Here is a 25,427-nt window from a genome sequence, read left to right on the forward strand (position 1 = left end):
CGTTAGTAGCCTCTTACGACAAGCATGGGTTACTGAAGACCAATTCTAATCTGGATCTTCACGGGTTGACTAAATGAATGAGAGATGGGGGTTAAATGCTGCTTCTGTCAACACTGGTGTTGTATCTCAACATCACAGCATGTAGGGTTCCCTGTTCCAACAGAGCTGGAGTTGGCTGACTGATCATCCTAACAGATATTTATACTAGTCACTAAGAATTGGGAAATTTGGAGTGGGAAGTGACCAGGTTAAATTTGACAGAATTTGTGACAGCCAATTGCTGCAGATTTTCTGAAAACAAGTGAGATAAGGGCATTAACACAATGTTTTGAAGGAATGTTTTGGAACATAATGTCCCAGAAAATGAACCGACCTGAAACAATACTCTTGGCTTGGCTGATTTGTTTCACTGAAGTTTACTAATTCTGACTGACAAGCATACCATGGTTTGTTAACATGGCTCACCCCAACACAGCTCTAATCAGTGAGGGCATCTATGGTAATATTAACACTGGTGAGATGTATTTATGCACTATCAGCACATCCTGTACCTGGGCCTAGATTTTCAAAGCTCTCTTAGCGCTAAGAAAGTTGTAAGTTAATGTTAATATATGGCACTTACAAATATCTTAGCGCTAAGAGCTTAGAAAATCTGGGCCCTGTTCTGCCACTATGAACATGACAAGACCTTGGCTCCATTACACAAAGCCATCGCAGCGTTACAACAGCCGTAAGTCTATGTTAAAGTATGGGAGTTACGATCATCTTAGCGTTACAACAGCCGTAAGTCTATGTTAAAGTATGGGAGTTACGATCATCTTAGCCCTACGACAGCCGTAAGTCTATGTTAAAGTATGGGAGTTACGATCATCTTAGCGCTACAACAGCCGTAAGTCTATGTTAAAGTATGGGAGTTACGATCATCTTAGCGCTACGACAGCCGTAAGTCTATGTTAAAGTATGGGAGTTACGATCATCTTAGCGCTTACGACAGCCGTAAGTCTATGTTAAAGTATGGGAGTTACGATCATCTTAGCGCTACAACAGCCGTAAGTCTATGTTAAAGTATGGGAGTTACGATCATCTTAGCGCTACAACAGCCGTAAGTCTATGTTAAAGTATGGGAGTTACGATCATCTTAGCTGCTACGACAGCCGTAAGTCTATGTTAAAGTATGGGAGTTACGATCATCTTAGCGCTACAACAGCCGTAAGTCTATGTTAAAGTATGGGAGTTACGATCATCTTAGTGCTACGACAGCCGTAAGTCTATGTTAAAGTATGGGAGTTACGATCCCCTAAGCTCTGTGATCACTTTGTAGAGCAGGAAATTGAACCTGTAGAAAAGTGTGTGCTACTGACACCATGTGCAATGTGCCCCTTATACACCCTCATGCATTGAGTTGTACTTAAGAATGATGCATAAATCAAACCACCCCTCAAAACTGAAAGCTTCTACCATGTTGTAATATATCGCTGTACAACAATGTCCAGTCAAGTAACAATACTGCATTACTGCACTGTGCACATTTTGCCAATCATGCATGCACTCAGTTCCAAAATATTCACATAAAGTTCACAAAAAAGAAATCATAAACTTATAAATTAGATTTAGAGTTCCAAATGGTTTGTCAGAAAATTCAGCGAAGCAACTTATAAGTTTTCTGAGTGAATGCAGAAAGGACGCCTGAGATTGACCCCAACCTGACAGGACAGCATGTATTGGGATCAGCGAAACAAATGCTAAAAACCGTGGGTATGTTCTGGCAGTAGGACGAACAGATACAGCAGAGAATGTGACTCCACACACCAGCCCTAGAACCAAACACTTGTCTGCAACAACCTGCCTTGCCAAATGGACATCAGCATTAATCACGGAGAAATGAGTCCTATGATGAAACAGAGCATGAAATTACACCATTTCCTCTGCGTGACTGTTTTCTTATAACAAAGATGGATCTGGGACGCAGCAATTTCAACTTACTGGGATGGGTGAATAGGGCATTGGGCAGTCGGGAGACTGTACAAGAAATGCCTGTTTTGTCTTCCAACGATTCAGTTTTAATCACAAGTCATCATAAATGTCTTTGGGAGATAACACGATTTATCAATGTACGCATAACATGTGTTACAGTTTGTTTCAAAATAATGGTTTTTCGGATTGAAACACTTCCAATGGGCAGGACAGGTTTAAACATAATAATAATAATATATTTCTATAGCGCCCAACTTCCATCCATACAGGCTGCTCTGTGGCTATTTGAAAAGTGAATCTAGTTGGTGATACCTGCAACACATGATGACTAGCCACATTAGGCTGGTGTACCTGAAAGAGAGATCACCTTTCTTTCAGACACACAGAAAGACATTGACAATAGACATGATGGCACCTATATCACACAGAGACCTATATCACACATAATGACACCTCCATCAAACATCAGATGAATTGCCACACCAGCTTGGTGTTCCTGAAAGAGACACACCGTTCTTACAAACACACTGACTGACTGAGTTCGGTTTTACGCTGCTTTTAGTAATATTCCAGCAACATCACGGCGGGGAACACCAGAAATGGGCTTCACACATTGTACCCATGTGGGGATTCAAACCCGGGTCTTCGGCGTGACGATACAAACACACTGAATGACACACATCACATATGACACCTACACCTCATACACCATCCTCCATCACATATGACACCTACATCACAGATTAAGGACACATATCACACACACATATATAACCTGTGACACATCACACATTAAGGACACACATATCACCTGTGACACCTACATCACACATTAAGGACACACATATCACCTGTGACACCTACATCACAGATTAAGGACATACATATCACACACACATCACCTGTAACACCTACATCACACATTAAGGACATACATATCAGACACATATCACCTGTGGCACCTGCATCACACATTAAGGACACATATCACAGACACATATCACCTGTGACACCTACATCACACATTAAGGACACATATCACACACACACACACATCAGCTGTGACACCTACATCACATATTAAGGACACATATTGCACACACATATCACCTGTGACACCTACATCACACATCGGGATACATACATGGCACGTCTCACCTACACATAGTTACGCTGAGCTCCACACCACACATGAAGAATTAGAATGGAAAAAAAAGGATATCCGACTAGTTTGATAAAGGAAATACACTTAAGCAGATGAAGGAAGGAAGCAAATGGAAGTTTGAATACGAATACCAAACTGTCTCATAAGCTTAAAAGGTTTCTGGCATGTAGAAGTAAGATGACGAGATTGGTTTTTTGTGCAATAGTTCATAGTTCATATTTTGCCTGTTTTTAGCTCATTATCAAGACTAATAACTACAAAATGACAAAAAAAAGTCCATCTGTCAGTAATTGAAGAGGGCTTTCAGGGTAGATGAGCGTGGTGACTCGTGCCACCCACATACTGCAGCCATTGTTGTCACATTGAACCACTGAAGTCAATCCATCACAGCTCCCTGGAGAATATCGACCCATTCTATATTTCTTTACCATTTCATCATAGAATGCCATAAGACATTGTTGCAAACATTAAAAATTTACTCTCTATAAATGATACAACCTGCATGAAATAAGTTCTATAGAAATCAACATAAAGATATTAAACATTCAGGAAACTGATAAAACAGAAAACCTTTTGCGGCCACTTTTTTTCTATTTGTTCACATAATGCATTTGGGTAGCTGGTGCAGAAGAAACATTAGAGATATTCTGAAGTTTAAGAGCAAGGCAAAAATTCATAGAAAGAGACCAGTCTTTCTGAGATAACCATGTTGAAAGTAAACAGAATCCCCTGTAAATCAATGGGTTGTAAATAATCAGCTCATAACACCCTAGTTAAACACAATGATGTGGCTAATGATTTTATCATGTTGCTGTTCCCCGATGAAGAATTGTTAACAAGAGATGAGCTGTGTTAGCCAGCATCCAATCAATGCACTGGGATCAAGCAATGATTTATACAGAAGTGTTTTACTGGGGACAAAACAGCGATTTAACCATAAATCACACTGTGGAAATCAATAAGCTTCAGCCTAAGATAAAAGCAGCCCCACGGTCACAAATGATCCCTTGTTCGTATAAATAAAATACATGAAGACGCAAGGGACCACATTTCTAATATGTATCTCTCCTGAGATTTTTGGATGTGTGCTGAGATGTTGTAAATGTTGTTACATACAAATTAGGAATTATCATTGGAATAAATATGAGTTATTCTATGCAATGATAGTGGGTGATGTTAGATAACATTTATCAGGTATGTGGGTAGGATTATAGAGTTATCTCCCCTTTGCTCCTCATACAAGAAGCGTGATATATGTGTTGAATGCGAAATAATGAGAAGTTAAAATGTATTGAAAATATTGAACCACTCAAGGTCGTTTGAGTGTGGTGCTTATCATCAACTTTAAACCAGAAAAGTTGATAATGAATAATGAGTGCTTTTATGCTATTTGATCCCAGTGAGGTGATGCTGCACAGTGCTGCAGTCATTCAGGCACTAGTTCCACAGAGCAATCTCAGAACTAAAACCGTTGTAAGCCTTGTTATAGAAAGGAAGTTGTAATCATCTCGGTGCTATGATTGCTTTGAGTAACGAGGTCCATGACCTTACAGTTGGCACCCTAACATGGACAGTGTTGCATTTAACATCAAGAATTACATCAGTAATGTTGTTGAGTTAGTGGAGAACGGAAGCCCGAAGTGACGCAGATTGACGGCATTCACCAACATGAGTACAGTGACACCCTGGACCACAGCATCCTTCTCCAGCCAAGGCAGCTAACTCTACACTGCACTTAGACAACATGCCCTAAATACTAAATATACCCTTGTCAACCCTTCAGCTGTTGTCTTTGATTGTCACGAGAAGCATGAGATCCACCCATAAGTTAACTGTCCCGAAAGCATGGAATCCAGTATAACAATGTCCTGCTGTAAATCCAATACATACATAGAACATCATACAAGTGCAGTTGGACTGTATGCAGGGATTGGGAAAGGCTGGGGCCATGGGCCATTTTGCACATTAGAATAAAATATGTCCCATTAACATTTTGAAGTTTACTATTGATACAAGGGCAGTGGCCCATTCTAAATTCAGAAAATAGCTAATAATCCTGAAAATGGCCCATTGTCACAGGTTTCCATCCCAATCCCTGTGTGTGTGCTGAACAACAAGATGTCATTATCAGAGAGATATGAGTTTAAAGAAAGAACTGTTTCTTTCTTACCATGACATCTTCGAGTTCAAAATATACGGTCCTAATGCATTAGTTGGACATATATTTATGGTATACCTCTTCCATTACACGGACTGTTTTAATCTAACTCTAAACGTCAGTATTGACGTAACAAGGTTACAGTGACTTAAGTATCGCGCAGTGCAATATCATTTCCTCCGCCTGACATCATCAATCAAGTACCACGTTCTGATATATCACGACAGCAACAAAACAGCAAAATATTTGACAGAGAACAAGTTCCATTTAATAAGTATGATGTTTCAAAGATTTCATTTGAGACACTCTTTAAAGATCACACAGTCTTTCAAATGTTTTTTGAAAATTAATGAAGTTCAAGATCCGGGCATACATGCAATGCGGAAATCAGAGTGCAATACTGATGAATCTCCTTAGCTCGCCATATTGCACAGCTGTACTGTTATCGAAACATTAAATGGGTATGCAATATAATTCCCACACACATGACATAACTGTAGTAAGAGTATTCATAGTGTTATTTAACTGCGACAATTCATATTGATATCATGCTCTGTATGCAGCAACAGTAAGATGTCAAGATGTGAGAGGAGAGCCTTGCTGACAGTGAGAACAGGCCGCAGGAAGAGGAGAGGCCCCAAATGCCGACGGTTTCAGAGGACTGGAAATATCCTCACTTACAAATCAGTGAAATAGTTGATAAAATTCATAGCACCATAAGACGCCATTACTGACATTTCGCCTAGTTCACCTAAAACGCTGAAATAAAATTTTACAAAAATGTAATTAACTCTTCCCTGAAAGACATGTCTGAAATAAAAATAAAATCAATGATATTTCAAGTCTGGACGTGGGAGATCAATCACAAATGACAGAAAGTTTTTGGAAAACTGACAATCTGCTGTAATTGTAGCAATGAGAATCCATTAATTCATATATGAATATTCATAACCAGAATGTTAACAGCAAAAAGGTTACTCCTTTCTGGATTAATGAAAGATCATACTTGTACATAATACAGTTTCTAACAAGTCCTAAGACAAATTCCCTCATACACATTTCAAAATAGACCATAATAAAAAATCCTAACCTGTCACTAAAACAAAGTCAACGACGGTAACTATGGTCATAACAAACTCAATGGAACCAATAATTTCAGTTTGTTATAACTGTAGTTGGTCAGAAAACATTTTGACCAAAATATTCAGCAAACCTCCAGAACCAAAAAATCAATTTGTTATATCCATCAGTTTGTCACAAACACATTGATTATGAACATATTTAAACTGTTATCCCAAATAAAAATTCCCAACTATTCCCAAATACAAATTCCCAACTATTCCCAAATACAAATTTCTATCTGCTCCCTGATAAAAATTTCCAGCTTGTCCCTCAAGCAAATTTTAAATAATCCAGAAGGGAGATTTCCTACGTGAAGCTGACGCAGAGAGCCTGTGGTCCATATTCAGAATCAGTGGTGAGGGGGACGGTACATTAAGGGGAATGTCACAAGGCGGAAATGTCACAGCAGCAGCCAGTGTGGGAGGAAGTAGGATGTGACATTAAACCAGGAAAATCATAAAACTACGGGAATATATTGCTCATCAATTGCCACATCCTCATGGATCACAAATATAGGACTGAGTGGACAAAGGAGGAGTCCACCCCCATCAAAATGACCTACTCAATTTATGGTGAATTAAGTGTGACATTTGAAAGTGTTGAGGGAATCAATGTCTCCATGATTTCAGTTAGGGCATCATAATTTCTCTCACTTCAGATTTAAAAATTCCATACTTGAAGGTAATTATTATGATATCCAACTTACAAAATGTTTTGGAGTTGTCATTTTCATCATATTTTATAAACATGTGATAAATTAGTCAAGTAAATCTTGGCTGTTCAAAATATGTTGAAGAACACCCACTTTTTTCATGAGACAAGTGAGTGAATGAATTCAATTTTACGCCACGTTTAGTAATATTCCAGCAATATCATGCTAGGAGACACCAGAAATGGGCTCCACACATTGTACCCATGTGGGGAATTGAACCTGGGTCTTGGGCGTGACGATCGAACACTTTAACCCCTAGGCTACCCCACCGCCCCATCATCAACTAACTGATGAAACTGGGTGGTTTTTTTACTCCATTTTAGTCATAGATATAATAGTGTCAAGTACATATTTTAAATAGTTAAATTTGAAATGAAGGTGTGACACAGCACCTCATCCAAACGAATATGTGGTTTCTGACTTTGAAATGAAAGTAATCTGTAGCTGTGGTAAAACAAAAGATAATTACAATAATTACAACTCTGATATCATTACAAGCTTTATTTCCTTCCCAATGAATTTATTTTCCACATAAATTTCCCCTAATTCAAAATACCCTACTTAAAGCAAATAAAAGCATTGCATGAACAAACAAGTGGTTCTATTTATACTAATTTTAACACATTTGGAATAAAAACTTTCCAGGGTAAGCAAACATAACATGTTCATAACATTTTCAGAGATTTTCTGAATCCACAAAAATGTAATGCTCTTTTACTTCAGATATGCTACTTGGTACAGAATTTGGACATGAACTTCAGTTTGGGGCAGGACCGAAGCTGTCAAAACTCTTGAGAGTCTGGCTCCCAGCAGCTTGGTCTTGCTCCAGGCAGAAGCACACGCAGCATATGGGGTAGCATCTTCTTCAAGTGACTTTGTTTGGAATATGCCAGATCAGACAGCAGTAAATGGGTACCCTGTAGGATGAGATGGGTATGCAACTGTTTACCTATTAGCACTTAAAAGCAGCACAAACTATACTTTCACAATCACTCACTGACTTTTAGGATACATCATTTTTGCACTTTATTTAATAACTGTTGCTAGGTTTGCCAATCCTTTTTTCTTTCAGAAAAGTTGTTTTCCGGGATAAATTCTGTAACGAATCTATGTATGCATGCTTCGCACGAAAGCAACATTAATAACATTCTCTGCACCCCTATTTAATGAAGATAACCCGATCTGCCGCTTGTGCCATTTGACCTCCTGGGTCATGCATATGTAGAGTAGGTCAGGTCAAGCTGCGCAAGCTGTATTGCCTAATGTAACCATGAAGCAAAGCAAAAACGTAATGTTGAAATTTGGTTTGGTTCCAGGCTATGTGCTATACATAGACTCATGGTGTTATATAACTGGTCACAAGCAAACTGAATATTTTTTAATACGTTTTGAATTTCAGTTCAATTCTATTTCATGTTTGCAAGATACGTTATCAATCCTTCTGGGGACTGAGAGGCATACAAATTACTGGTACAGTGTCAATAATACTTGTAAAAATAGGTAATTATTGGTGAAAAAAAGGGTAATTACCGGTAAACGTGAACATTGTCAATGTCATTCCATGGAGCCATAAAGCTGTAGATTATTATCTCTTACACACAGGCACATGTGATGGCACTAATTAGTTTCACGGAACAAAATTCTTAATTGTTTACCACATATGGATGAACAGATTGAATATCAAATGAATGTGTCAAACTCGTTCTTCCTTGTTGCCCACAGCTCTGTATTATACCAAATGTGATTATTCAGTCTTGCTTTTTTGACAAGAAAAACAATATGTTAGAAAGAAAAACAAAACACATTCTTCCACGTCTTTCAGTGGCATTTAGAAGTTGTACATTGATATCCAAGACATTTTTATGGATTAAACTTCTTTTTAATTTCCCTCATGACGTTTCCATGGAGCCATAAAGCTGTAGATTATTATCTCTTACACGTAGAAACGTTGAGAGGGAAATTAAAAAGAAGTTTAATCCATAAAAATATCTTGGACATTCTTTCATGGTAACTAAAACATTGAAGATTCATACATGCAGGGTAATTTTATACAAGAAACACTAATTTATTCACAATTTATCAAGCAAATTTTGTTTCAACAGAAAATAATGTGAAAAATGATACATCATATTGAAACATTCCTTGAGGGCAGCAGACATGAAAACAATAACGCAAGCACTCCCTTCCTGCTGAAGGATGCTGTTTGATATTGAGCAAGAAAGGGAGTCCCCCGATGCAAGAGAATCATGTCTTTGTACATCAGGCTGTGACATGGACAATACTATTTTTCTCTGATGATATATCACACCACCTATAGCAGCTGCACCAGACCAGGTGCCACAGCTGTGTCTACAGAACGCACAACCCGCGTCGATAACCAGAAACACTACAGTTTGTTACCAGTTTTGACAGTTTCACTACAATCAGGGTTTTTTTCATAAGGGGCTTTCAGTATCCCTTAAATCCTAGTGTCTGGTCCTGTGCAGAGTGAGTGAGTGAGTGAGTATGGTTTAATGCTGCTTTTAGCAATATTCCAGCAATATCACAGCAGCTTGACTCCTGAGACTTTCTAGGACTACAGTTCTGCCCCACAGCGAAGCACAGGTGATACATGTGGTCTCCCCAACAGAAAGAGGGTACCCGGTGGGATAAGTCATGTGACTATAACCTTCTTGTGCCTCACAGCTTGTGTTATTCAGGGTAATAATGAACTGTGACTTGTATGCGCTTGGGGCATCCCTCAGTGATGTGGATGTGTGATGTGTAAAAAGTACTCTTATTATTATTATTATCCTCTCACTCAGTTTGAAGGTGCATGAAACAAGATTACAACAGTCATATTAAACCGTCTTTTCAAGAAATACATTTGTCTAATATTTCACTCCTACGAGAGCCATAATCAGCTCACATTAAGCAATGAATTCCCAAAATAGAATGTCGAACCTTCTTTATTTTGCATATTCTTCAGAAAATATTTGGCAACAAAAAACTTCCCATCCACAAAACTCTCAGATATTTGCTTTCAAACAGTTTTGATTGATTGATCGGCAACCATATTTGCCCAAAACAATTTAAATAAATTTCCTTTTTCCACACCTCAATATTCATACATGTTTTTTCATCAAATTCTGAGTCTCACTTCCTTCCAGATATTAATCCATTGTGTTTTGGGGTACTTTTGTCCACTTAGCTTAACCAGACTGACATCCAGGCCAGGTAGAACCACTACAGATGCTAAGAAATGTGAATTATGCCCGACAGCAGAATCGACCAACTGGAGGCAGCAACAATAGCCATTGGCTGAATATGCAGCTGGAGATAACTGCTATCAATCTGTCTCCGAAGATGTAATCAATGTCAATCCGACACCGTGTCATGACATTCTTCTCGGACACCATCCTTGCTTCATAATCTCCAGTAGTGTTATGGATTTTTACTCATCAATTAATTCTCAAATACAAACATGAGTCCAATGGATTTTAAAGCGGTAAGCACTATATTTGTTATATAAATATGCGCAGGTTTACAGTGATTGTTAGGTAACGAAAAATGTAGTGCTACCGGGCTGAAGCTCACCTAGACATGATTGTAGTCATTTGTCTAGAATGTAAACAAAGGCAGCCACTCCACAATAATTAATGACAATATTTGTGAATACCTTCCACTAATAATATGCCAAAGTATTTGTGAGTGAGTGAGTGAGTGAGTGAGTGAGTGAGTGAGTGAGTGAGTGAGTGAGTGAGTGAGTGAGTGAGTGAGTGAGTGAGTGAGTGAGTGAGTGAGTGAGTGAGTGAGTGAGGTTTTATGCTGCTTTTAGTAGTGGTATTCCAGCAATGTCAGGCTGGGGCCACCAGAAAAAGGAATGACATACTGCACCCATGTGGGCAATTCAACTCGGGTCTTGGGCTACCACCCCCTACAGAAGATGTTCATAAACGAGTACTAAAATAGTAATAAAATGAGGAGCTGTATTACACATATTGAATTTCCAAAATACAATATTTAATTCATCATAGATACGGGCATACAGAATTATTTACAAGAAAATGAGTTTTGGGTAAGATTTTTCAAGTCTAACAGATGAACAACATGGTAACAGTTGTCCAGCTGTGGACATTATACAAATATTCTGATAGGGTCAAATAAATGTTGTGGTTCCGATTACACTTCGATAAAATTTAGGGTAGGTAGGTAGCCTAGCTAGGTTTTTAATATTTTTTTACATTCTTTTGGAAGAAGTAAAGTAGAAAGTAATAACACATTTATCAATGTGTAATTGTTTATTCAATCAAGCTTGTCGACTTTCTTTATCAGAACAACTGATGTCTGTCAGTGCCGGGAAAAAACAATAGTATCTCAAAGCTTATTTCATTCATACCACTTAAAAAATATGGTCTGCACCAGAATTCAAGTTTCGGTCGAGTGATCGGAACCACAACATTATTTTTCTTCAGGCCTAAACATGTCTGTGATCTGTATTGGTTGAAATGGCTTCCAGGGAACTGTTCAACGGATGTACATCCACCAGCGCGCCAGCAGCAGCAGCTGTTGCATGCCATGACTGAATCACATAGTAATGATACATGGCCTCATGCAATAAAACCCTGCCAGCATTACATTAATACTGAAATATGATACACAGCTATTGTGCAATAGGGAATCACCAGCTTTCAAGGACAAGAAATATTGAGCAATAGTTACGCAAACTGTTTTTTAGAGAAGTGTTTTGATACCAGACAATGCAGAATCCATACATACATTTCAAAGATATTCCATAAAAGTGATAACTCTGACTTTGTTCTAATTTTATTCTGATTTTATTTCTTATGCCAATTTGTTATGATTGAGACCATACTGTCCATGTTATACTTTGCCAAATCATAGTCTGTATTTTTAAGAGGCAATTTTGGTTGTGAGACTTCAGGGCAGATTGAATCATATGATAGATGTGATTGCATGATATTGAGAAACGTTTTTGTGCATGTACATCATCAAGTAGTTAAATCTGACCACATGTTTCAATATCTAGTGCAGCCTGTTTCAACAATGACTGATTCTGAACGTGACCACAGGTATTGTGACATTTTCTGCAGAACTAAGGTTGGTCTGTTTACCTCCCTGTACTCAAACAAAGCAATGGGTTGTGGTGGTAAATTATTTTGTTTATATTTTAGTACATGTAATAGCAGTTGTGGACTTATGATATTTTAGAAATAATGTTACTATAGAAGTCGGGGCGGTGGGGTAGCCTAGTGATAAAAGCATTTGCCCATCACACCAAAGACCTGGGTTCAATTCCCATTTCTGGTGTAATTTGCTGTTATATGCCTTGAATACTGCTACAATCAAGGGAAAAGGCTTTTGTCATACATTTAAACATGTCTGACCAACATTTAAAAGTTTTGTAAAAACATAACTTTTGAGAATGTCAACAGTTACAAATGGGTAACTCATCTTCTACAAAGGGGCAAAGCCCAAACTATGTTTATATATGGCAGTGTGGGCCATGGACCTAGAAGAAGGAGTTGGCTGGAGTGAGTGTGAGAAGTGCACAATACCAAAATCACAAGGGACCATCAACAAAGGCTGCTTAAAACAAAGGGGCACACACACATACTCTCCTCGATCTGCCAGCAACTAGAACCAACACAACTGCTTTTGAAACCAAACCCCTAGTAAATGGACTAATTCATACTGGCTTGATTACACCACAACAAAAAATGATGGCCAGACATTGTGAGGATTATCTGAACTCCAGACAGAATACAGCCATGTATTGATACCACTGTCTGTGTCAATACAACTGTACATAACCACTGAATCTCAAGTGCCTCCTCCATCCTCCAGAACAAGCCAGAACTCAGGCCGAGCTGCTCCATCCTACAGAATCAATTGATCAAGGCTGAATCTATTCCACAGACTAAAGAAAAGTAATGTGTCTTCCTGTGATAGCTGTAATCCACTACGTACTTCAATAAACCTCCATGTAGGTTGATAGACTCCTAGTGGAGGTAGGCTCCCTGCTCATCAAACTCTCTCCACTTCAAACAGTGTTATTACACCAGATTATCCACCTATGGTATCAACACAAAGGTTTCCATTTTTAATGGAATATTTCATCAATGGATCAAAGTGTTCTTTGAGATAACAAAACTTCCAGGCAAGGGGAACCTACGTATTTCCTAATTGTTCTGGAGGTAATGTGCCAATTGAAGATAAGGATTATAAGCTGCAGCTATAGGCCACATTGATAGGTTAAGATTGTAGTTTTCAGTCATTTGGAGGTAACAGTCATTGCAAAATCTGGCTAAAGTCAAGAGATCCTTTAATGATAGTAGACTGTTCATTCCCTTGAAAAGTATTGAAATATACCATCATCAATGTACCGGTAAATATGGACTCATGATTTAACAAAGTCATCTGATACATGGTGCTCGTATTTGGATGACTCAGTATGGGGCAAATAAGCATCCATTTCAACACATCAGTAGGAAGCCAGTGTGTAAATCGAGTCTGGACCATATATACCAGTGATTGAAATTACGCGCAATGATCCATGATGTCACCGAGACTCCGTCCAATTCTTCTAAACAAGGGAAGAGGTGGTGCTTGAATGTAAGTTTTGTAGCCAGTTATTTGAAGTGGGTGCTCATTACAAATTGAAAATCAGTGAAATCTTGGTAATCCAGTCTGGGTATTTCAAGGTTATAGAATCACTGAGTGCCGCCACCTTCATAATATGAATTAATAAAAAAATAAACATCCAAGACAGAGAATAACCAGTCTCAATCAGCCAAAACAGATTTCATAAGGTGTAAGGCACTGCAGGTCAGTGATGACACCAGGTGTTCACAGGAGCATGTCCTGCCTCGCACAGTAATGGTCTGGAATGTGAGGTGTCTGCACAAAAGAGGACCAGACTATTGAAGTAGACAGTCTGCACAAAAGATGTCCAGACTATTGAGGTATACATCTGACAAGGAACAAGCCAACATCACTGATTCATCAAAACCAGTGCACATATTACAGGGAATATTTTCCACATCATTCCAAAAAAAGCAATCTTTTTTTATCTATGCAATGCAAATCTCATCCACCTAATTCTTCTTTGGACAGATAAGAAAATCACTTGAATATGATTATCCTAAGGCAGCAATATCCAGTCATTACTCCGCAGACTCTCTTGTAATCCTGTGCCACCACACACACTGACAGACCAGGTATTTCAGGGACGAACTACGAGTTTGGCTGTGAGTTGAGTTTTCATGTATAAAGCATATGTACAGCTGTGGAGCACTGAAAGTGTGATGAAACTAATGTGAAATAAATCAACAAATTATTACTGTTATTGAATTTTGACAAATTGAGAATGACATTGTGAGTTTTGGCCAGTAATAGTAACATGGGGGCAGAGACGCAAGTTGCAAACGATTGAGAGAGGGAATATTGCACTGATACTGCCTTCCACAGAAGTGGAACATAAGAAAAGACTTTAGACTTGTTACCATATCGGGAACTGTTGGGCTTAAACTGGCATTTAGATATGACAAATTGCAATTCACTGTCCAAAACAGGCTTCTCAAAAAGATTTCGCTACAAGGAGATACTACTTTCCTGATGACCAATTAGTTGATTCACATAAGTGTTTGTTTGAGGTATGAATGTTGAAGTGCAGTGGAAGAGATTCTTTGTCACTTTCTACTTTATAAACATAAACTTTCACTCATTTCTTATCATCACTGCCACAACATAAAAGCTAAATATGTAGCTCCCTGGCTTGTGAGGATGTGATTGAGTGCAAAGCAAAGATGTTGAGTACATGTTAACAACAATCTGTGACATAATGATACAACAGGAGGGATTCTATTTCCACACTTGGTGCCAGGCAGTACAATTTTTAATTTATGATCATTGTACCAGATGGAGGGCTGAAATTCTGAACTTCTCTATTGCACACCCATCAACCTATAACCGCTGATGGGACATGGCGGCGAAGTCATTTTTGAGCAGATCAGACATTGTCATGGATGGTGGTGAGTTGTTAGAATAGACTCAATAAGTCGCATCTGCCTCCCATCGACTTGAGATGATGTATTTGATATCAAAAGACACATGATATCTCCAAATGTCATCAAACTTCCCCTTCCACTCGTCTTTTAATGGCTGGCTACACACCACAGTAAAGGTTTATCATTTCACCATGTGGTCAAAATAAAAAATATAATACCAGACTAAATTAAATGGTATTCAATTTGTCTTATGATTTCAGTGTTCCACACATTTATTTACATATGGGGCCAATAAAGTTGTCTGTATGATTAACAGAGTAAATGTTTGAATGGTATGTTCGAGATTGAGTGATTGTAGAATGTAAGAAAATGTTTTTAGTAATTAAATGCATTGTAGTATGTAAACATGTCTCATAACGTACCAAGATGCGACCAGAAAAAGGAAACTGCTGACAGTGCTGAAACATAAATGAAATCCTCGGTTTCTGAACACTTACACACGCTCAGCACCTGTGGAAGCTGTTCGATATGGCCTTCCAGCACTCTCCATCTATTGACTCTTTCAAATCAGCTATTAAACCACATCTCTTCTAGCTTGACTATAATCAATCTCCTCTTCCACACTATCTCATTAATGAAGCGCTGTGATCATGTAACAGGAGGAGGATTGGGTGCATTACAATGTCCATGATGATGATGATGATGTATCAGTAGTGTATTCACGCTGACATCACAAATATTATGATTGATATTTTCTAACTGAGATTGGACACTGACTTGGAATGGGTTACGTCTTGTGTGTGGCTTAAATGAGCAGTGTGCTTCAATATGAGGAAGATAGATGCATTCCAACAAACCATTAACTTTCTCCTGAGTTAGATAAAATCTGAATATGGGAAGATTACCATCTCTTTTGGACATCCACCCACCCACTGAACAATAATTATGGCCACATATACTGACCACACTGAAACATGTTACATGTGGCATCTTCTAAGGCAAGAGACTTTTTTTTCAAAATTTGACTGTTCACCAAGCCGCCGCCATCATCATCATCATCAACAACTAAGAACTTAGATAGCATCATCATCAACAACTAAGAACTTATATCGCGCAAGAATCCAGTCAATATAACTGCTCTACAGCACTTTGAGAGGACGCATATCACATGTATCAACAATGTCCACTTGGTCTAGGCATATGCCATAAATGGGTACCTGGTGGGATGAGATGGTAATATGTAGGGCTTCAAAGAGTGAGTGAGTGAGTTTAGTTTTATGTCGCTTTTAGCAATATTCCAGCAATATCATGGCGAGGGACACCAGAAATCAACGATCCCACTATGGGGCGAGTATGATAAATATCAGGAATACTGTGTGACAACTGCGATTATTGGCTAATGAATACAATAACAAGTGAGCAGTTGATGCATTATTCAGTCTATTCAGTGAAACAATGACAAAATACATTATTTACATACTTTACCATGTAGACAGCGTGAATTTAACATGACAATGACCAGTGACCACATGCCTGTCAAAAAAATATATATAAGTGTGATGATTATAATCTTGCGTGGATATATTCCATTCAGCATATCTCACTTTTCATAAATAACCCTCAAATCCAAGTAAAAATCCTTTTTAAAATATTCATGAACATTTGATTCTGGTAATCGTGAATAACAAATTGAGTTCATGAAGGGATACGGCTGGACTCACCAAATAAGAGATTAATTGTAACAACCCCAGTAATATGGAGCTGGATACTCCTGAGTGAGTGAGTGAGTGAGTGAGTGAGTGAGTGAGTGAGTGAGTGAGTGAGTGAGTGAGTGAGTGAGTGAGTGAGTGAGTGAGTGAGTGAGTGAGTGAGTGAGTGAGTTAAGTTTCACGCCACACTCAGCAATATTACAGCTATATGGCGGCAGTCTGTAAATAATCGAGTCTAGACCAGATAATCCAGTGATACACAATATGAGCATCGATCCACGCAATTGGGAAATGGCCAACCAAGTCAGCGAGCCTGACCACCTGATCCCGTTAGATCGCCTCTTATGGTCAATTCTAACCCGGATCTTCACGGGTCACAATATTAATGAACTTTTATATCAAAATTATTACTATGATTAATGGGGCACTGATCTGCCATCTTTTGTATGTGTCAACCCTATAATTGATGTTAATGATAATCGTAAACATTACATGCCATAAATGCCACAACATTGGTATCTCTGGTTTGGCCTGTATCATAATATTTAGCAATGCTGATCATCATCAGCCCATCCTTATAGATCTGTTATACAAAAAAACAACACGAACAAAAATTAATATACAAATGAAGGAAGTTTCAAAAAGTAATTTCCTCTTCCAAACATACAAAACCCAACACACCCAAAAGTTATTAACGACTGATGCTGAGATAAATATAAAAGATAAAAAAATGTCTAAGAAGCCATCTCCGGAGTGTCCAAATGGTGCCTTCATAAAATAGTTCTCTACTTTCAGAGATACGAATCACATTAAAGAAACAATGAATTGTTCAATATTTGAGATAATCATCAAACCATAGGAAATACATAAATGTAAGATAAGTAAAAATATAATGTGTATGGAAAAAAAATCCCATCATCCAAAAGTACTCTTGAGATAAAATAATGATTGAGTGCTCGAACCTTTAGTGGATGTGTGCTCAACTAGTTTTGTAAAACTCTTAAGTAGCAAGTAAAAGGTTTCGTATGTTGGGGCAATGTTGATGTTTCTTGCCAATCCACAAATAAGCTCTAAGGCTCCGTTTCACAAAGCTATCACAGTGCTACAACTGTCGTACCGGCTAAACTGAAACCCAGACTTACGACAGTCGTAGCGCTACGGTAGCTTTGTGAAACAGGGCCCCAGTCGGTCTGCTAATAATAGTCTGAACCAAACAATCCTGTGATGGACATCATGAGCACTGATTCATGCAAGTTACAGGGATACAATGACAAGCCCCAACCAAGTCACTGTTATGTTTTTTGCAGTATTCACTTGATTTTCTTACACCTGCTTCTCAGTTAGCTGATATATGACAAGCATGGGCATTGGGGTGGGTGAGTGAGTTAGTTTTATGCCACCTTTAGCAATATTCCAGCAATATCACGGAGGACACCTCAAATGGGCTTCACACAATGTATCCACATAATATTTTCTGAAATATGTCAACAGAGTTTAGAGTCTTAACTGCCAAAGTGAAGTCATTAAAAATACAAATTCCACATGAAGACAGTTACTTTTATGACATTGAATACCTGAAACGTTTTTAAGGGAATAACTTATGTGAAATTCTTATCCATACGTAAGTTCAACGCTTTCCTGTGTTCCCACTTCAAGAAGCCGACTTGACTTCTGTTGACTAAGTACTCGAAGGAGCAACTTGAATTCTATTTTTTGGTGCCATCCTTCACAATATCAGTCTGACTTGTACTGTCACGACAAGGGAAGGAACATGCTGGGCAGACTCTCCATTCCTTTTATCTCTGACTGAATACAAACCAAGAGAGATGGAGCATATGTTGCAGAGAAACAGTAACGTTAATGACCCAATTTACCTTATAGTAATGACATCATTAAGGATAACAGACTGCAGAAACGACAGACATTGCGTGACCTTTTGTACTCCACTGGTCCATAGACCAATGGAGTCATTAGCTCAAACAAAGAAAATTAATCAACATCATTCAACTTACTGAGAGCATGTTCATTCTGGGAAGAAGAAAAGCAAAAGTTCTGTTATCATGGTAACCACGATTTCTCTAATATGAAGAAAACAGTATAGATTCATCACTCTCATATTTTTGTGTCCATGAAGCAGCTTCATATCTCTTAGAGAGACACACATGCCACTTTAAAAACTGGCACAATTCATTTATCAGTCTGTCAGGTTTCTGTCTTCCAGTGAAATGGCAGAGTCAAATTGTAATACAGTTACAATATGTTATTTTACACAAGTTCCTGCAGTATTCTAGTTAAACCACTGCGGGCTGTAAATAATCTAGTTCAGGCCAGACAAGCCCGTGACTGACCGAAAGAGCAATGCCCAATAGCTGACCAGTAAAACAACAGTCACCCAAGTCACGTGACCACTAAAACCTCACATCTACTGGCTCTGATGACAAAATTCTGGGAACTACTCTAACCAGAATCCTGTTCAACAAAGTGATATTAGTGGGAGCATAATCATCACTACCTACTTTACCTCAGGACTGCGACAGTCATAGCACAAACATGACACAGTCTTAGCACCAATGCATTACAAACAAACAGAATACTCACGAAGATGGAATTGTGTGTGATGGAGTCACCCAATCGTATTAACAGCATCATAACAGTGCTTGATTGATTAAAGAGCAGATACAACATTATTTGCAATATTTCTCAGATGTCTGACAATCCAGGTTCCTATCCAACTTGGAATTGTAAAGCTGTTTTTAATGGCAATGCCAGTCTCTCATTGACAGTAAATAACTGCATCTCCAATACTATTCAATTTACATTTAATAGTGAATGTATTCCCGAATATGGTCAGGGATATACTCACTGAATTTTTATTACTGAAAGTATGGAAAATGATTCAATAATGAGTTTATTCTAAACAGGAAGTGACACTACTTTCGGGCCAATGTTGTTTTAATGCAGGGTAACAATAAGTACCATCACTTCCATCTTTTGGTGGGACACGGCCCACCACAGTCGCAGTCTCTAGTGAAACCAAACTCCATATCGTCTCAACATCTGATTGTTTCATATGATAACAAGCTGCTGCAATGTATTTCCAAATTTACTACCAGAGATACACTGAGTTAGATAAAGAGTGGAAATATTGAACCTAACAATACATTGGGATACTATTCTGTACAAGTCATGAAAGTGAAAAATGAATGAATATTTATATGCACAGCAGTTGGTATTATTATAGTCATGACACAGACCTATAAATGATCAATCCTGGGTCAGACAAACCTGTGATTAATATCAAAGCTGAAAACAGGTTAACTCATAGATTCCAAATGAAAAGTTGACATGCAGTCGATTGATGTCTCAGACTAAGTTGCCATTCAATCTGAATATGTCTACGCATAACGAGATTTCTTTGTGCAAAGGACATTTTGACCTTACAGAATACACACTATAAAAGAAAAGCATCCAAAGGCAAAGATGTCGAGTGTCATGTACTTAAGGCTTGGAAGTACACGAGTGCAACTGATTTCGTTACCACGTGGCAGTCTTGTACATAAGAGTAAGTGCACGACAAACAGCCCTGAAAACTGGGAACATTCAGAAACATTTATGAAACATAAAGTTACCATGGAAACAAATGACATAATCGGTCAATGAAAGACCAACTTAAAACATTTTATGTTACTCAACTTATTGAACATAAGACTTCGTTGAAGTATTCAATTCTTGTTCACTGAAACTCACATTCCAGATTAATGTTCTGAGATCACTTTGAACCATGGAAGAACATCAATGTCCAATGACAGACTTGTCTACACGTCCTGGCAGCCAGACAGACATAAATCAAATGACATCAACCTTGAATATTAAACAAGAATTTTCACTTAATAAAACAAGTTGGTATCAGAGTAAACACTCTCCTAAAAAACCCACTGTCATTGTAAAACAAAATCTGTAGTCTATATGCAGTGTAAACTAGGTTGTGTGGAATATCTTACCGATTGTATCTCTTGAGTTTCTGCAGTGAATACTTGGCCTCTGTCCCACCCTTGGACACGGGCAGACTCTCCAGGTTGGCCATCAGCAGGTTGATGGAGGACTTGAGCTCATCAATGTACATGCTCTCCATCTCCTTCACCAGGAATTTCGGGTGACGACGGGTCTGGACAAAAAACAATCATACAAAATAAGTCAGTTCTCCTACATAGGTAGGGTGTACAATGGGTGAAGCCCATTTCAGGTGTGAACTATCGTGATATTGCTAAAAGCAGCATAAAACCAAACTCACTCACTCACTCACATAGGAACAGCTCTCATGGATGATATTTACCAAAAACAAACTTACTACATAAAATGCTTCGTTTCGCTAGACTCTGGATCCAAACAGGGAATTCAACCAGCAGTGGAAAAAACAAAGAACCATGTCCCACTTACTGGTGGACGATGACGATGTTTGTTTTGCATTCCATCACTCTGATGGCAACATCAAAGGGGTGGGCATCGTGTGATCTCAGTGTTATCTACTCAGTTCATTACACATAATGATCATAAAATATAGTTTATCGTTTGTCTGCCCTTCTGTATTTAACCTATTTTATTAATTATATTTGAAGATGTTGAATAATATTGTTTACATTAATTTTTGCAAAATCATGACTGATTGACCAAATGTTGTTCATACCAAACACTGGCACATAACTCTATTTAAGCTTTAAAACAAACGTTAGTTGATAATCATGGATAAATATATCATAAATGTCATATTTTGACTTACAAAAGTCATCTTAGTGGAAGTATGACAATTACATTCAAACCTAATGTTTTCACAACAGCAGAAATAACAGGGCAGAGGAAAATTTCAAAGATGACTGACCAAAATATGTTGTATGTCAAAATATATCCAGCAAAAGCAGTCAGTTGAACCAAACTGGTACGCTTATGGTTGCTATTATTTCATAAACATACGGTAAACACTGCAACTATAATAACACAAAATTGGAAAATATTATTTCACATTTATAATCAGAACCATTTACAATTTATTCTAGCCAATGTGTCAAACTTTTGTGTTACAATTTTTTTTTTTAACAGAATCAGCTGTATATTTTGAGAAAACCAGCTGTCCAACTGCTATTTGCCAGGATTAGTTTTGTCTGAAATTTCAAATTGCATTGACCAAGTTTGTTATTCAACTGTCCTTTACCTGAATGTGCTGAAGGGATACAACATAGTTTTTGACTGAGCATAATACATGAATTATGCATTGTTCAATAGAGGTCGGATGGGTTGGGGTTGGGGTTTTGAGTGTCTGTAGATTTTTCATGGTGCGTTTTTTCCTCACTTGTTTCTATGGCCACTCTTTACAATATTCCAGCTACACATTCTACACAACTGACACACAATGACATGCATCGAGTCAGCAAGTCTGACCACTTGATCCCGTTAGTCGCCTCTTGTTAGTCCAAAAGCATGGATTGCTGTAGACCATTTCTAACCCCGATCTTCACGGGTCCAATTTTAGTAGTGATGGTAACTGGCAAGTGATCAAATTATCCAGAAATTTGTTTATCAAGACAATATTTGAGAAGATGCATCAGTAAAGTTTGATTGTACAACAGTATGTAGGTGGTCTTGGGAATTTTGAGGTTGACACAACATTAGTCAGTTATTTTACAACAAAAGTTTTGTAAAAACTGGGAAAACCTGTGTACAATGCTCTGTCATAAACATCAGTGTTTTGCTGCAGGTGAAGTGAGAGGGTGAGTGGGGACAAGGGAAGTAACTCTACAAAGCAAAGTGCCTCCTTTGATGCTGGGCCCTCTTTGCCAGCAGGTAAAGCTTTTAATGTTAGTTGTCAGATTTCACTGGAGTCTAACTATCTAAATGGTAACTATAAATATACTCTTCTGACTGAAACTGGTTATCTGTGGAAATTTATATCTAAAACCTAGTCTAAAGCCAGATTGTGTCAACATCAAATGACCGATCAAACAATCAAATGACCTTGACCTTTCTACTTTGATAATCAATAATATTAAATTTTCTTGATCAAAATTGTTCAAGAGATGATCGTGGGACATCACATTTCACATATCTGATTTCCAACGTGTCCACATTATATTGTCACAATAATATTTCCGAAACTGTGTAGGCGAAATATTATTTCTCGTACAAATATTCAATACCTCCAAGGGAACAGAATAAGCCCTAAAACATCTTCAGTCAAAGAAATAACAAAACAATATCAATTTTGAAACATTTTTTGCAATCCATCTTTAGTGTTATCAGCATCAATGATCAGTTTAGGAAATGAAACTTCAAGCGTGCTGTGCCTGTGTGGGTTTTTTTAATAGAAAAACTTGTAATGATGTAGAAAGAGTCCAGGAGACTTGGCTCACCCAATCGTCTACAGTCTACAAGCACAGATTTGACACTGTGCCAACAATCATTTGATAACTGTCGGAAAAAATCATCCACAGAAAACAAACTTTTTGAAGCTTAAACCAGTTTCGCCATCCATCAATATTATTTATATAAATTCTGACTTTGTTGAATTTGCTGAGATTTAAGCACAGTATACCAGGATATTTTGAGAAGGCAGTGTGACTCCATATATCCATAACCATCCTTCACAAGCATCATCGATCAGTCCTAACATCATCAAAATACCACCCTCATAACTTTCCACTGAAATTATTGCAGCAAAACAAAGATTGTTAATGTTCCTGATAAGTCTGACTGACTGACTGAGTTTAGTTTTATGCCACTTTTAGTAATATTCCAGAAATGATCCTGATAAGTCAAAATATTTAATTTGAGCATGAATGGAACACCAATAATGTGATGCCTATGCAGCTGAACCGGCTCACTGGAACATGGAAGAACTGCTGGCCTTAACAACCTCAACTCCAACTTAAACGAAATGGCAAATGCACAGACCAGTCAGGTGAGTGAGTGAATGCTTTTGAAGCTTGTCACCAGTATCTGACAAAAGAAGCTGAAATACGTAGTTGCTATTGATTATCTTAGAGTACAGAGAAATCGTGTAGGTGAATGTTGAATTGGCGAGTGAGTGACTTTTTAAGCCATTTTTAGCAATATTCGAGCAATATCACGGCGGGGGACACCAGAAATGTGAATGTTGAATTGAGCCGCATCAGGGGGCAAGAGTGGTCCAGACAACAGAGGGGTTGCAAACTGCTGCAAACTGCTGCAAACTACTGCAAACTGCTGCATCCCCCGGGGCACCAGGAACCAATGACCATAATTTGGATCTCTGGTTCATCCCATACTGCTGGGTCTGTCAGCACCAAATCCATGCATGTGGATTTCACCAAAGTGGTAAATGTCTGAGACCTGCATCACTTCGGCCTCTCCTGCCACATCAAGCCGACAAACAGTGATATAACGGGGAATACTGCTCAAAGTGGTGTTACACCCAACTCACTCACTCATGTAAGTAACTAACAAGTCTGGACCAGGCAAATCAGAGATTTACGGCTGTACCATCCGACCATACTGCCCATTATGATGCTTAACAACCATGGTGAACGGTGGGGCAGCCTAGTGGTTAAAGCATTCGCTCGTCACACCGAAGCCCCAGTTCGATTCTCCACATGGGTACATTGTGTGAAGCCCATTTCTGGTGTCCCCTGCTGTGACAGTGCTGGAATATTGCTAAAAGTGGCGTAAAACTAAACTCACTCACTCACGACAACCATGAGGCATTGTGACTTTAAATACCTAATGAATAACCAAACAGGGGACCAAATCTAGATTCTCAAATGAGTATTTGAAAACACACATCAGGTGTCCATAGACCTACATAATGTTCCTTGATATTTCAGTGCCCATAAAGACAAACTTGAAGCTTATTTTGTATGAGATATCAAACCCAGATTTGGGAAGAACACAACAAGTGCCTCTGAACATTCACAATACATGAATTCATACATGAAAACTGATCAGTACATGAAAGCTGAGGTACGAAACTTAATGAATCAGAGAGTGATATTTCATTTAATTCTGAAAAATAATTTGGAAAACTCCAATATCAGTGTATGGACATCTTAAAGTTCATTCTCATCATGGTATTCGTCGAGTCTGTTGCTGTTTGGAGATGAAGCTTGAAGCAATGTTGGTATTTCAAAATAGGTGAGGTGAGGTGAAATTGGGTTTAACGTCGTGCTTGAGAATATTTCGCTCATATGACGACGTGCATGTGTGTGTGTATGTGTATGTGCGGCTGCTTGTACTAGCCCAGACTGAAGCTGGTTTTATAGTGCTAGTCCACTGAGATACCATGCTGCAGTGAAGCATGAATATCCCACTCAGACACATTATACTGACTCTGAGCCGACCAGTCCTTGTTGTACCCATTAATGCTGAGTGCCAGGCAGGGATCAACAAGTACCGTATTTTAACGTCTTTTGGTATGACGCGGTCGGGGATCGAACCCGCGACCTTCCGCTCTCCGGGCGGACGCTCTAACCACTACACCACGGAGGCGGTCTGTATTTCAAAATAAAAATGCCTACAACAAATCACAAACTACTTTAGCTCGTCATCTGACCCA

At 38.4% G+C, this 25,427-nt stretch overlaps 1 protein-coding gene across 1 annotated transcript in view; it reads right to left on the minus strand.

Moving 5' to 3' along the window:
* Positions 1 to 25,427, minus strand: part of LOC124258608 (calcium-dependent secretion activator 1-like) — a 104,786-nt gene that overhangs the window by 43,113 nt on the left and 36,246 nt on the right. The window contains 2 exon segments of the mRNA XM_046692675.1: positions 5,979 to 6,056; positions 20,851 to 21,014. Of these exon segments, the coding sequence (XP_046548631.1) occupies positions 5,979 to 6,056; positions 20,851 to 21,014 (242 nt within the window).

This window comes from Haliotis rubra, unplaced genomic scaffold, assembly GCF_003918875.1.
Source record: "Haliotis rubra isolate DU_JTF1 unplaced genomic scaffold, ASM391887v1 Scf7, whole genome shotgun sequence".
Lineage (NCBI taxonomy): Eukaryota > Metazoa > Mollusca > Gastropoda > Lepetellida > Haliotidae > Haliotis > Haliotis rubra.